Source organism: Rhinopithecus roxellana, chromosome 8 (genome assembly GCF_007565055.1).
Source record: "Rhinopithecus roxellana isolate Shanxi Qingling chromosome 8, ASM756505v1, whole genome shotgun sequence".
NCBI lineage: Eukaryota > Metazoa > Chordata > Mammalia > Primates > Cercopithecidae > Rhinopithecus > Rhinopithecus roxellana.
This window is the reverse complement of record NC_044556.1, coordinates 123540736-123554451: the sequence shown is the minus strand read 5'-3', so window position 1 is coordinate 123554451 and position 13716 is coordinate 123540736. Positions and strand designations below refer to the sequence as shown.

At 38.4% G+C, this 13716-nt stretch overlaps 1 protein-coding gene across 1 annotated transcript in view; it reads left to right on the top strand.

The window, feature by feature from the left end:
- Positions 1 to 13716, top strand: part of SLC9C2 (solute carrier family 9 member C2 (putative)) — a 100774-nt gene that overhangs the window by 16689 nt on the left and 70369 nt on the right. Inside the window, exons 5-8 of the mRNA XM_010367402.2 lie at positions 2333 to 2449; positions 3964 to 4125; positions 9200 to 9299; positions 12905 to 13048. Coding sequence (XP_010365704.2) covers positions 2333 to 2449; positions 3964 to 4125; positions 9200 to 9299; positions 12905 to 13048 — 523 coding nt within the window. The remainder of the gene's footprint in view (positions 1 to 2332; positions 2450 to 3963; positions 4126 to 9199; positions 9300 to 12904; positions 13049 to 13716) is intronic.

Here is a 13716-nt window from a genome sequence, read left to right as displayed (position 1 = left end):
TGGGATTACAGGCATGAGCCAATGCATGCGGCTGAAAGTCTTCTATTTCTTTAAGACAAAACTAGTGAAGGTATTGGGTTGGCTCTTAATTTATATATTTTTTTAAGTCAGCAACACTCAGGAGGTTAGATGGATTCTGGATCTAGTAGCATTGTCTCCTGATAAGACAAATTTGACTTAATTTTATGGGGAAAGTCACTCTCACTTGTTTTGGGTGTTGGCTGGACTATCATATTGTCTCTTTATGTGAATTAGATAAATGGTTCTTCCTTCAAAACAGTTTTCTTCTATTTAATAGTCATAATACATTAATTTTTTTAAGGAAAAACTATTTTTTGCCAAATGCCTAAAATTATCATAATATACAGAACTACAATTTCTATAATGTTAGTGGTGTTTCTTTTGATGAGGTGCCTGTCTGCACTGTAAACCTATGCAACCTAAATCTAAGGTGGACTGGCCCAGTCAAAAATGTAGTAGACGTTCATATGTAAGTTAAAAGGAAATTGTCTATCCATTACCTGTTTTAAAAGAGTGTAAGGGCTTAACTCTTATTTTAAAGCAAATCTGGAAGAGGATCTTGTGAAGAAATAAAATACAGAGTGTTAGTGTGATCTCAATTGAGTAAAAAGAACCATATGCTTAGAAAAGGACTTCAACTTTAAAATGGTTATATCTGGGTCATCATAGAATTATAGAAGATTTGTTTTATTCTTTTCTTTTCCAAATTTTACAATGAATCAATATAAATTAGGTCCACATTAAGCCAAAAGAGAAGGTGGAGAGTAATTCTTGTTGTGTCTTACTTTTAAAAATATAAATCAAATCCAAAACTTTATACACCAAGCATTATACCTTATTTGTTCTGATTAGTTCACCAAATGTGAGAGAAGAATTAAAGGATTTCTTCACCAGATAGATCAAATGTGCTAGTAGTCTCTCAACCTGTTTAACCAGTATATTTATGCCTTCTGTCATAGTCAAAGATAGTAACAAGTAGTAAAATGAGATGATTATGACTGTTAATGACAACAGATTAGACACTGCAGAAGAAAAGATGAGAGAACTTGAAGATGTAGCAATAGAAACTATCTAAAATGAAACATAGAGAGAAAAAGACCAGAAAACATGAAGTGAACATCATTGTGCTATGGACAACTTCAAATGACCTAATGTATGAGTTCCCAAAAGAAAAGAGAAGGAGGAACAAAAAATTTGAAGAAATCCTGGAGAAAAAGTTTCTAAATTTGATAATAATGAAAGCTACAGATTCAACAAGCTCAATAAACTGCAAGCCCAAGAATTATAAAGACTACACAAAAAGCACATAAAAAGCAAATTCCTTAAAACCAATGATAAAGGGAAAATTTTAAAAACAGCCAGAGACAAAAGACACATTGTATTTAGAGGAACAAAAATAATGACAACAGACTTAGAACTCTACACTCAGTGAAAATATCTTTTGAAAGAGAAGGCAAAATGAAGACTTTCTTAAACATACAAAAGCTGAGAGAATTTATCATCAGCAGGCCTGCACTGCAAAATTGTTAAATGTCTTCTAGGCCAAAAGAAAATGATGTTAGATGGAAATTTGGCTGTGGAATTTTATCTACTCAAGTCTCTGGAAATGACACCCAATCTATTTTGGTCTCTATGTCTATCACGGACATTTCATATAAATCAAATCATAAAATATGTGACTTTTGTGTCTGGCTTCTTTCATGTAGTATAATGTTTTCAAGGTTCAGGTTGTAATATGTATCAGTAAGTACTTCATTTCTTTTTGTGGAGGAATAATATTCCATTGTAGGGATATATCACATATATTTATCCATTTATCGGCTGATAGACATTGAGTTGTTTCCACCTTTTGGCTCTTATGAATAATACTATTATGAATATTTATGTACAAATCTTTGTGTGCACATACATTTTCAATTACCTTGGGTATATACCTAGGAGTAGAATTGTTGTGTCCTATTTTGTACTTATTTCTAAAATGAGGTTATTTTGGAATCTGATTCAGGTTTATTCAAACTAAATGTGGTATCTTGAGAAGTATTTGTCTCATTCTGAGACTCAAGTACAGTTGAGACAATGAGCAATACGAGCAGTGCTATCGCCATGTTTCTTTGCCATTGCAAATACAGGAGGCGCAATATAGAAATATAGAAATGGTGACTGTGATTGTCTTGCAGGTCTATCCCAGTCATAGCTGCCTTGTTCTTTCTCTTTTTTCTTTTTCTATTCTCTCTCTTCTGTTTCTGCTTCCTGTGCAAGAACATAATTTTCATGCAGCATATTGAGTTATATTTTGTATTTCCTTTTTCAGGCATTTCTAAAATGTACATTGATCTCATTAGAGGAGAATCATTGATCATTTGTAGCATCACGTCAGTTTTTCTTGGAAATTTTAGGGGCAATGGAATCCGCTTTTCTATTTTTAGAGGTAGGAGCATTTTTTTTTTGTCTGTATATTTTCTAAAATCATTCTCATTAAAATTAAAATACATTCAAGATGTTTTAACTTTGCTGCCTTTTCTATACTTTACTTTTGTGCTGATTACAATGATATATGAAGTAACAAGAAAAAATCATAGTTGGCCATCTGCATCCATGGATGCAATCAACTGCAGATCAAAAATATTCAGAAAAACTCAACAAAAATAATGCAACAATAAAAATGCAGATTAAAATACAATACTGTATAATAACTATTTATATAGAGTATTTACATTGTATTAAGTATTACAAGTAACCTAGAGATGATTTAAAGTACATAGAAGTATGTGCTGTAGGTTATATGCAAATAATATGCTATTTTATATACAGGGTTTTGAGAATCTGTAGATCTTGGTATCCAAAGGGGTTCTTGGAACCGATGCCCTATGGATACCCGAAGGAGTACTGCGTGTGTGTTCTTGCACATTAAGGGAGAAAGAACATTCAAAAAGTATTTGTTTTTCTCAATATGCATAAATGCATGTGTGCACACATATAGTGTCACAATAGACACAATATAGTGTCAGCTCGCTCAGATTTACTTCTTTCCTGCATCAATCTGGATCTCAGTGAGTGAGTGCGAAGAATTGGCTTGGTTCTGGATTTGGGTCTGAGAGTGAAAGCAGAACATTCTACGCAGGACTGGAGAATCCAGTCCTGGAAATGACAAGAGCCAGATTCCTGCAGCTAAAGCCCACTGGGATATGAAGCTGTTGCCTTGCTAGGTTTCCAGATGTGTTACTAGTAGAAATGAAAAGGGGAAAAAAACTCCCAGTATGAAGGGGGAAAATGTGTTTTTCTGATATACTTTTGTGATAGTCACAAGAGGAGGAAGATACTAAAAGGAGAAATAAATATTAATGAATAAAGAGGGGTGTGCAGTGCTTCTCAGTGAGGGAGCTACCAGGCATTGGGGTGGAACAATTTTTGTCATTTAGGACTTTGTAATTTAGGACTACCCTTATAGCTACCCACGAACTGCCACTAGTGCCCCCAGTTATTGTGACTAATGAAAATGTCTCATCTTCATTTTCTAATGTCTCCTGGGCTGGGGGTAGGGGTCATAAACTAACTGCAGGTTAGCAGTGACCCTGGGCCTAGTTAGCTTGGTCTTGACTAGTTTATCAAAAAATTTTTAATTTAGATTTTTTTTTGTTTAGACATTCACTCTAAACCCATTTGTCACAAGTTTTTCACATTTATTCTCCTTGCCTTTCTCCTGAGGACATTTGAATCTTCTAGAGAAGCAAACCTTAAGCTGCAGACTGTAAGGGAAGGTTATTCTGAGAGAGGCTTTTACCAGACTTTCACGAGACATACTCCTATTTGCTGAAACATAAGGTCCCCGCTCAAAATCTCACACGTAAACCAAAGTGCAAAGACCCAAATGCCATCAATGAAAGAAACGAAAGTTAAAGCTCAAGTTTTCATTTCCTATTTTTTCTTTCTTTTTTTTTTTAGATTTACATGTAGGCATTGGACTCAGCTTGGACATTTTGGGAAGCATAATATTTGGATACTGGTGTGCAAAAATCATTCGATGTATATTGGCTGATGTTTTTAGCAATATGCTGACTAATATAATTCTCTGCTTTTCAATGGTGTACATGACTTTCTATATTGGTAAGGCAGAAGTAAATACAAAAGTTACCATCCTTAAAGTAAGCTTTATACATGTTTATTTTTTCCTGATCTTGAATCCAGTTGCTTCTCCTCCTTTTTGTGGTCCCACTGTGTGTCTTCTCATATTATCTAACTCACCTCTAGCTCTTTCCTGGTCTTTCTTAATATCCTTTTTATTTCAACTCCGTGTCCAATTTCCTTGCACTATTCTCTGTGATTACTCTCTTATTCTTTTTGAACTCTTCCTTTGAATTTGTATATAGTCACTGGTATTCCCCAGGCAGAGGAATCAGCACTGAGCTCATTTCTGCTATAATCCTGAGAACAAATCATCTGCAAACTGAGAAGGCTGGAAGAGATGCTCTTGAGGCTTTTCTAGATCAACAGCCTTTAATTCAATGGATGCCAAATTGAGGAGACTATAGAAATGGCAGCCCTTACTTAGGCTAGGAGTTGGGAAAGGAGAGGTATATTTATTGTTGAAAGAGAAGCAGGAGAGTGAAATAATCACAGGAGTAAGAGTGCCCAGCACTGGCTGACCTTCAGCTAGTTTAGTCCAATGAAATGGAGATTTAAGTGTTTACTGGCCTGACTGAGGTGCCCGGTCCCTAAGAGACATAACTGTGGTCAAACTGTCAAATTCCACTTTTGCTGTCATCTCACACAGTGAAGCAACTTCAGTTCTTGAAAGACCTCAGGTATCAAGAGGTTAATTACTTCTCTTTCACCTCCAGTTACCTAAAAGCGCTGCTTCTTCTACAGATTAATTGCCACCTGAGGGTTACTCACTCCCCTGAATCAGAAAAATTATAGAAAGCATTTGCTGAAGGCTCATTTCCTTCAAATTTCTTCATTTCCCCCCTCTCCTGTGCTGTTTTTTATAGATGCCTTAAATGTTTGAAGAAAAAAATTTAATTTAGTCTATCTTTCTACTAGACTGTGAGTTCCTTGAGGTAGAGGCTCTTAGTCATCTTTTTATTTATTCTCTTTTCTATGTTTGGAGCTTACCATATGCCTGATAGTAATTCAACACATGTTGGTTGAATAAACTGCTACTAGTCCTAGAAGAGCTTTGGAGTTAGGCAGACTTGAGTTCAAATCTCAACTCTGCAATTTGTTAGCTTGGTGACCCTGGAAAATTACTTAACCTCTCTTCGGTTCACTTTCCTTAGCTTTAAAAGTGGTATGATAGGCTGGGTGCAGTGGCTCACACCTGTAATCCCAGCACTTTTGGAGGCTGAGGCAGGTGGATCACTTGAGGCCAGGAGTTTGAGACTAGCCTGGCCAATATAGTGAAAACCTGTCTCCACTAAAAGTACAAACAATTAGCCAGGTGTGGTGGCACACGCCTGTAATTCCAGCCACTGGGGAGGCTAAGGCACAAGAAACCCTTGTGCCTGGGAGGCAGAGGTTGCAGTGAGCCAAGATCATGCCATTGGACTTCAGCCTGGGCAACAGAGTGAGACTCTATCTCAAAAAAAAAAAAAGTGTTATATCGCCTAATGTATTAAGGGTATTGCAGGCATTAACAAGATAATCTGTCATATGACTCCTGCTGGTGTGCTGATAGCTCTTGCTGGCTTGCCAGAGCTGATTATGCTCTTCTCTTTCAAACTCTGTTCAAGTGACATTATGTTGAGAGCTCGAAATTGGCCACAGTGAAAGTCTTTACACCATAGAAATTGGAAGACAGTGCTTCACTGCAACTCAGAGTTCTCTCTACTGCCCCAACCTTGAACTGGGTTTTAAAAAGTTTTTTCCCCTTACTGCCTGTATGATTGCAGAAAAGAGCTGACTTTAAACATTTACCAGCACATCACTGGGTTCAAGGCAGGGCAGTCAATAAATATGAGTTCCTATTCCCTTTTCCTTCTAAAAAATGGAGGTGCTTCCAGTCAATGTGTGGCATCATCCTAACCAGATGTATATGAATTGAGGGCACGCAGGTAGAATGGGGTTCCCTAGAGTCTTTTAGCTTTATTGCCACATTAGAAGACTCCCATTTCTGACATACAACTTTTCAAGTTGGAATAGGGTTGTTTGGTTAAGCAGTATGAATTCCTTATGCTCATTCAGGTATCCAGCCAAAAAGCTGATCAATTCAGCTCAACCCCAATTCAATTCAAATCAAATGTTTACCAAAAATATTTTTAAGCATTATGAAGTTTGATTATTTTATGCTAACTAAATGGCATAATAAGACTTTGAAGCTGATTTATATGAAGGTGTATAAGTCACATAGCTGTGGAGTAAAAGATCCTTAAACAATTGAGACACTTGTGATTTAGATTTTAGGAGGTGGAGATCATGGAGAACTGAGCCAGGACCTTGGTTCTAGTTTAAGCTCTACCCTCAGTTCCTTCACCTATAAAATGGGGAGACTGAGTTAGGCAGTGATGGGGTGGTAAATTGGCTCTCTGGGAAGAGAAAAAGCCCCGATTTGTAGTGCTTGTCAATTTTCATGGGATAAATACATTTACCGTGGCTGATTTCAAGGATGGCTTTGGTTAGCAACCTGCTCACAAAGTTACTAAAAAATTAACAATTAACTTTCCTGAGCAGGTACCAGGTCTCTAAGAATCAGCCTTAAAGAGAATGATGATTTTCTCTAGAAATTATGCCTTTGAGATTGTAGCGGTCACCAGCAGAGAGGAAGTATCTGTCTTTTGGTTGCATTTGATCAGGTAAGACTTACTGCAGAGTGCAGATGAACGATAGAAGGTAGGAATTTAGCTTAACCATTCAGGCTTAAATACATCCCAGAGTCAGCACTGTGTATGCTATATATACTGATTTCAGCCAATAATTCTTTGTAGCTTCAAGGCAGCACTGTACCACTGCTCAGAATGAAAGCTTGCTAGGTAGCCTCCTGTTTTAGGTTGAATTGGTCCCCCCAAAAGATGCTGAAGTCCTACATTCCAATACCTGTAAAGGTGACTTTATGTGGAAATAAGACCTTTGTAGATGACCAAGTTAAGATGCAGTCATTAGGGTGGGTCCTAATCCAGTATGACTGTATCCTTATAAAAAGGGGAGATTTGAACACAGCAACAGACACACAAAGAGGGAAGATTATGTGAAGACACAGAGAGAATACCAGCTATAAGCCAAGGAATGCCTGAAACCACCAGAAGCTAGGAGAGAGGCCTGGGGCAGAATCTCCATCACAGCTCTCAGAGGAACCAACCCTGCTGGTCTTGGACTTCTAGCTCCGGAACTGTGAGACAATACATTTCTGTGGCTGAAGCCCCCTAGTTTGTGCTATGCAATTATGGCGGTCCCAGGAAACCAATACACCTCCCTCCTCTATTACACTTTCCTCTGCTTCAGGAATTAAAAAACAACCTCAGGCAGTCCTTTACTCATACTTAGTTAAGTTCCTGAAAGCAAAGTCAGAAAAAGGCAGTGTTACAAGGAGATGTTCCATAGCCAGAAAGCTGAAATGTAGATAAAATTCTCACTTATACATTCTCTAATGTTACATTTCTTTCACGTTGTTTAATTTTGTTTTTTTCCCTGACTAATGAACATACCATCAACTGGCTTAAGTCCAGAGAGCATCTGATTGAGGTTGGAGAGTCACCTCTTTGAGTGTTGATGTATAATTCATGAAAGAACACGGGTTCTATAAAAGTGTAGGCTAGAGGCATTCCACAAGGGATTCCTCCATCCTAGCAAGGAGGAATGTTTTATCAAGTGACAGTGTTTAGAATTTTGGGGGGAATGGAGATAATAAAAAGTAGAAGGAGTTTTTGTCATCTTTATAATTGTTTTAAAAGTCTACAAACAATGCATCCCCTTGTTGCCTGTAACTGGAGCTTATTCCATTTTCCCTTCTTTATAAAATACTAATTATAGAGAATTGGAAATTGAAAGATAGTTTCCCAGTCATCACAGTTTGTGACACTCCTGGTTTTATTGTCATTGGTTATTTAAAGTAAATTCAGTTAAATAAGTAGATAAAAAGAAGTCTAAAGTGAACTTAAGTGATTAGATAAACCAAAAGAATAGTAAACTCCTCTTTAAATTAATAAACAATATTAATTTACTAAGTAATAAAGTAGATAAAAACAATTAACAGCATGATAGTATTATCACTTATTCATTGCTTTAAAAGTGCGGCAAGCATTTTCATGTTTTCTAATTTAATTTTCACAACTGTATGAGTCACAACTATTTTACACCTATTTTATAGTTACAGGGCCACTAATGGAGGAAGTTGAGGTCACGTTCCAAAAGCAACCAGCTCTGCTTTGCCCCAAAGCTCTTCCAATCCTATCTTTCATGTTCTTTGTCTTCCTTTCTGTCTGATGGTTTTAGTGTTCTATTTGAAGACTCTGCAGCCTAAGACTGCAGAGTATTTATGGTATTCAAATATCCTTCAGGTTGGGTTTCCTGCCTCAGACTATTAATACATTTACACATTTGTTTAGAGCCCAGCAAATTACAAGTTTAATTAGGGAGGTCTATATCTGCAAAAGAAAAGCAGGTGTAAGGAACTGGAGTCATCAGAAGTACTGAGCTTGGCTCACAACTCCCAGCACATGTAGTGCAGTATTTCTGAGATGCTTAAAGGACACCCTGAGGGCTGTTGAACTTACTTTTCCATTAGCCCTATCCTCAGTGATGGTCTCCAGCAGGACTTGGCAAACTGTGACTCTTGGCCCAAATCTGCGTGTTAGCTAAAAATGGTTTTTACATTTTAAAATGGCACAAAAGAATATTTTGTGGCATATGAAAATTACGTGAAATTCAGACTTCAGTGTCTATAAACCAAATTTCACTGGACACATTCGTTTACATATTATCTATGGCTGCTTTTGTACTACAACTGAGTTGAGCGACTGTAACAGAGGCTGTATGCATCACAAACACTAAATATTTACTATCTGACCCTTTATAGAAAAAGTTTGCCAGTCCTGGGTTTACTGGATTAGGTCAATCCCTTGAAGCAACTTTCTAAGAACTACTACTTCTCTTAAGATTCCCACCAATTCTTTATTCAAGATAAAGTATCTCAGTGTACAGATATGAATACAATGCATTTGATTCATTTGTTTCTTTTTCTCCCCAGTGGAACTTTTAGGAATGTCAGGCACTCTTGCCTTAGTCGCTGTAGGACTGAATTTAGATTCTTTAACCTTTAAACCGAAGATAGAATTTGTAATTACTAAGTAAGTTTCCTATCGTGACCTTTAATGGATCTCTTAGCAGTTTAGTGCATAAGGGGTCTCGCCTTCATGGACACTAGTAAAACTCTTTTTCAATAACCTTTTTTTATCTTGAAAATTTTATTTTTGTTATCAGTTATATTTGAAAATAATTTAAGGTGCCAACAATTATCAGCATTAATTGATACTCCTGTTATGAATAAAGTGTCAGTGGCTCAGAAACCATGGTGTTTTTGTTGCATGTAACCTGATAAAAATTTACTTTGAACCATGGGGATTTAAAGATACATTTTTCCTTTGTTTCCTTCATAATATGCCTAAATAACAGTATATTAATGTGGGAAAAGCTGGAAAAGAAGAGTAGCAGAAAAATGTAACATCAACAAAACTCTTACCTACCCTTTACTCCGGGTAATAAATGCCATATGGACATCTCTGGATAGAGGGAAAATCATTTGCCTGTCTCTGCAGAGAAATGTCAGCCTTTCCCTGAAAGACTATGATAAATTAGAGAATTGGTTCAGAATTATTGAATACCAAATCATCATCTAATATAGAAATTCCCACATCAGATGAAAACAAATGTCGAACTGAGAAAAATAAGCCATAATCCTGAGTTTTCCCATGAAAATGTATTTATTTAACGTAAGGACTATGCATTACTGTGAAATTACGTCCATCCTACTTTTTTGTTGTTTATGACGTCCTTTCTTTTATGACATTCCAATGACAGAAGATGGTATTTTCTTTTCTACTTGGCAAAATGAAAACACATGGGCGGCCGGGCACGGTGGCTCACGCCTGTAATCCCAGCACTTTGAGAGGCCAAGGTGCGCGGATCACGAGGTCAGGAGATACAGACCATCCTGGCTAACACGGTGAAACCCCGTCTCTACTAAAAATACAGAAAAAATTAGCCAGGCGTAGTGGCAGGTGCCTGTAGTCCCAGCTACTTAGGAGGCTGAGGCGGGAGAACGGCAGGAACCCAGAGGCGGAGCTTGCAGTGAGCCAAGTTCACGCCACTGCACTCCAGCCTGGGCGACAGAGCGAGACTCCGTCTCAGAAAACAAAAACAAAAACAAACAAACAAAAAACGTGGGCACCTAAAACTATTCCAGTTTTGTGTGTATGTGAATGAAACATTACAGTGTTTTTAAATCTAGAAGCTTGGGAATAACCAGTTCATAGAACATCTACTTGGTGTAATGCTCAATTTAGACAGTTTCCCGAGCTCAGTGGTGCTGTCTGTTGACATCATTATAAATTACTTTTTATTCACTCAATTGTTTATTTTTTCACCCATTCCACCAATCCTTTCTTAATGTCTACTGTGGTCTGGATATTGCATCCTAGGTGTGGGGCTACAAAAATAAGTCCCTTCTCAGAGGTGCTCATTGTTAAGTGGCAGACATGTTTATATAAGAAAGTAACAATATGTGTGAATAATTACGTATTTATTCAAGTTCTACTGTATACATAGTGCATTTTTTAGGTCCTGTGGAGAGATTTGAAAAAAAAATTTTTGAGACAGGATCTTGCTTTGCCTCCCAGGCTGAGGGCAAATGGCGCTATCAAAGCTTACTACGGCCTCCACCTCCAGGGCTCAAGTGATCCTCCCACCTCAGCCTCTCAAGTAGCTGGGACTACAGGCATGCACCAGGATACCCGGCTAATTTTTTGTATTTTTTGTAGAGGTGGGGTTTCACCATGTTTCCCAGGCTGGTCTCGAACTCCTGGGCTCAAGCAATCTGTCCTCCTCAGCCTCCCAAAGTGTTGGGATTACATGCATGAGCCACTGTACTCACATGACTTTTTTTTTTTTTTTTTTTTTGAGATGGAGTCTTGCTCTGTTGCCCAGGCTGGAGTGCAGTGGCCGGATCTCAGCTCACTGCAAGCTCCGCCTCCTGGGTTTACGCCATTCTCCTGCCTCAGCCTCCCGAGTAGCTGGGACTACAGGCGCCCGCCACCACACCCGGCTAATCTTTTGTATTTTTTAGTAGAGACGGGGTTTCACCGTGTTAGCCAGGATGGTCTGAATCTCCTGACCTCGTGATCCACCTGTCTCGGCCTCCCAAAGTGCTGGGATTACAGGCTTGAGTGACATTTTTTTAAAAGAATTTGACTCAGGCCGGGTGTAGTGGCTCCCGCCTGTAATCCCAGCACTTTGGGAGGCCGAGGTGGGCAGATCACGAGGTCAGGAGATCAAGATCATCCTGGCTAACACAGTGAAACCCCGTCTCTACTAAAAATACAAAAGATTAGCTGGGTGTGGTGGCGGGTGCCTGTAGTCCCAGCTACTAGGGAGTCTGAGGCAGGAGAATGGCTTGAACCCGGGAGGCGGAGCTTGCAGTGAGCCGAGATCGGGCCACTGCACTCCAGCCTGGGTGACAGAGCAAGACTCCATCTCAAGGAAAAAAAAAAAAAAAAAAAAAGTTTTTAACTCAGTCAGTCAGTTATTCCATGACTTCCGAATTTTTTGAAAACTATGCACTGGGGTTTGAGGTCCCCCCACTCAAACTCTTCCCTGTAGGGGTTCCTTATCAATTGAATCAAGAGATAGAAATCACTTGGAGAATGAAACTATCTCCTTGATTGGGGTACTGCTGTGTGTATCAAAGAACATGGTTTAAGTCTGCAGCTAAAATGAGGCTTCCTTATGCTTCTTTCCAAGCATAAATTTTGCGATCCAACTATAAGGAGACTGGTTTGTGGGGCAAATACACTTACCCAGTCAGCTGAAAGGGAAAGTCTCAAGAGAGAGAATCTAGAGGAGGCAGGCCTTGAGATCTGCTTGTGGAAGTCATACTTGGCTCTGACCCAGGCATGCTACCACATGGAACCATATAGAACAGAACATATATTCTACTGAGGCCTCAGCCCCCTGCCCTAACCCGTGTGCTTTGGTCTACTCAGTAAGAATCTCTGGGGGTGGTTCTGTCAATTTTTAGAATTCAATCTGGGTGATTGTAATGCTTTCTTCTGCTTAAAAACTATGTTAGTACAGACAGCACCGTAGGAATTCAGAGCAGGACTACTTCCACCTAGGGTGCTTAAGATGCTTTCATGGACAGCATGAGATTCGAGTTAGCCTTACAAGACTTTTAGGAATGCAGTAGACAGGAAAGCAAACAGGGGAGACTTTCAAAGTAAATAGAAGAGTACGTGTGGGTCACAGAGGGAGAGGTTGTGCAGAGAGCATTGAGATGATCCTGTTAGCTATTGCAAAGTTCAAGTTACTGAGGTACCTCCTAGTGGCAACTACAACTCTGGGTTTAGCAGTAGCAGGCCCAACAGTTGACATGCTCCCACTGAATCCCAGAGAAACTGATAAATCATCACCTTGGGGGGAGGTTCTCATTGTTTTGCCTTGCTCTTATTATTCTACTGTGAGAAGCAGCCCATGGGTATTGGTGTGATGAAGGTAATGAAAAATATGGAACTGGGTGTGTTCAGATCCAACAAAATTCTTTTAAGTGTTGACTATAACAGAGATGAAGGCAAGGGCCTCTGCTAAGACATCATGGAAGATATAAGGTACATGCTTTTATGTGAAAAGGAAATATATTTTTAAGATGATTCCTTAAAATGTCATTTCTATTTCATCCTAGGTTCTTAAGAATTTTTTCATGTGTATATGAACATTTAATATACACTTTCTTTGGCATTGTGATTGGATGTGGAGAACTCGACCATTATGACTTTTACACTATAACTTTCATAGTCATTTTATTTACAACAGTGAATTTGGTAAGGTAAGAATAATATTTTAAAGTTTGTTTACTGACTTAGATTCTCAAGGCCAGAATTAGAATTAGGAAGCAGTGACATACAGCAAAAAGGACTCTGGACATGGAGCCAGGAAACCTGCATTGTTGTCAAGGCCTTGACAATAGCTTGCTGTGCAATTTGGGGTAAGTGTTTATTTTTCAAGATTTTATCCATAAAATGAGAGGGATCGGCATCACCCATAAGCTAGATAGAAATGCAAATTCGTGGGCCCATCTCAACCTATTGAATTGAATCTCTAAATATGAGATCCAGGAAACAGTTTCAACATGCTCTTCAGGTAGTTTGTATGCATGTTAAAGTTGAGCATCACTGGACCAGATTAATTGCTCTTAACATTTTTGTGGAATTTCATCATAATTTATTATCATCAATAGCTATGAGCACTATCATGCTATATACCAATAGCTATGATAATGCACTTACCATGTACCATATGCCATTAATATGAATATAACCTTGTGATGTATGTGCTATTGCATCACCTCACAGATGAAGCACAGAGAATGTAAAAACCTGCCTAGAGTCACTCAACTCATAAGAGCAAAGTTGGGATTTAAACATGACTCCATGAGCATCCTTATTCAAGGATGCCATTGCCTACTGATGGTAGTTATGTCTTCCATAAGAACTT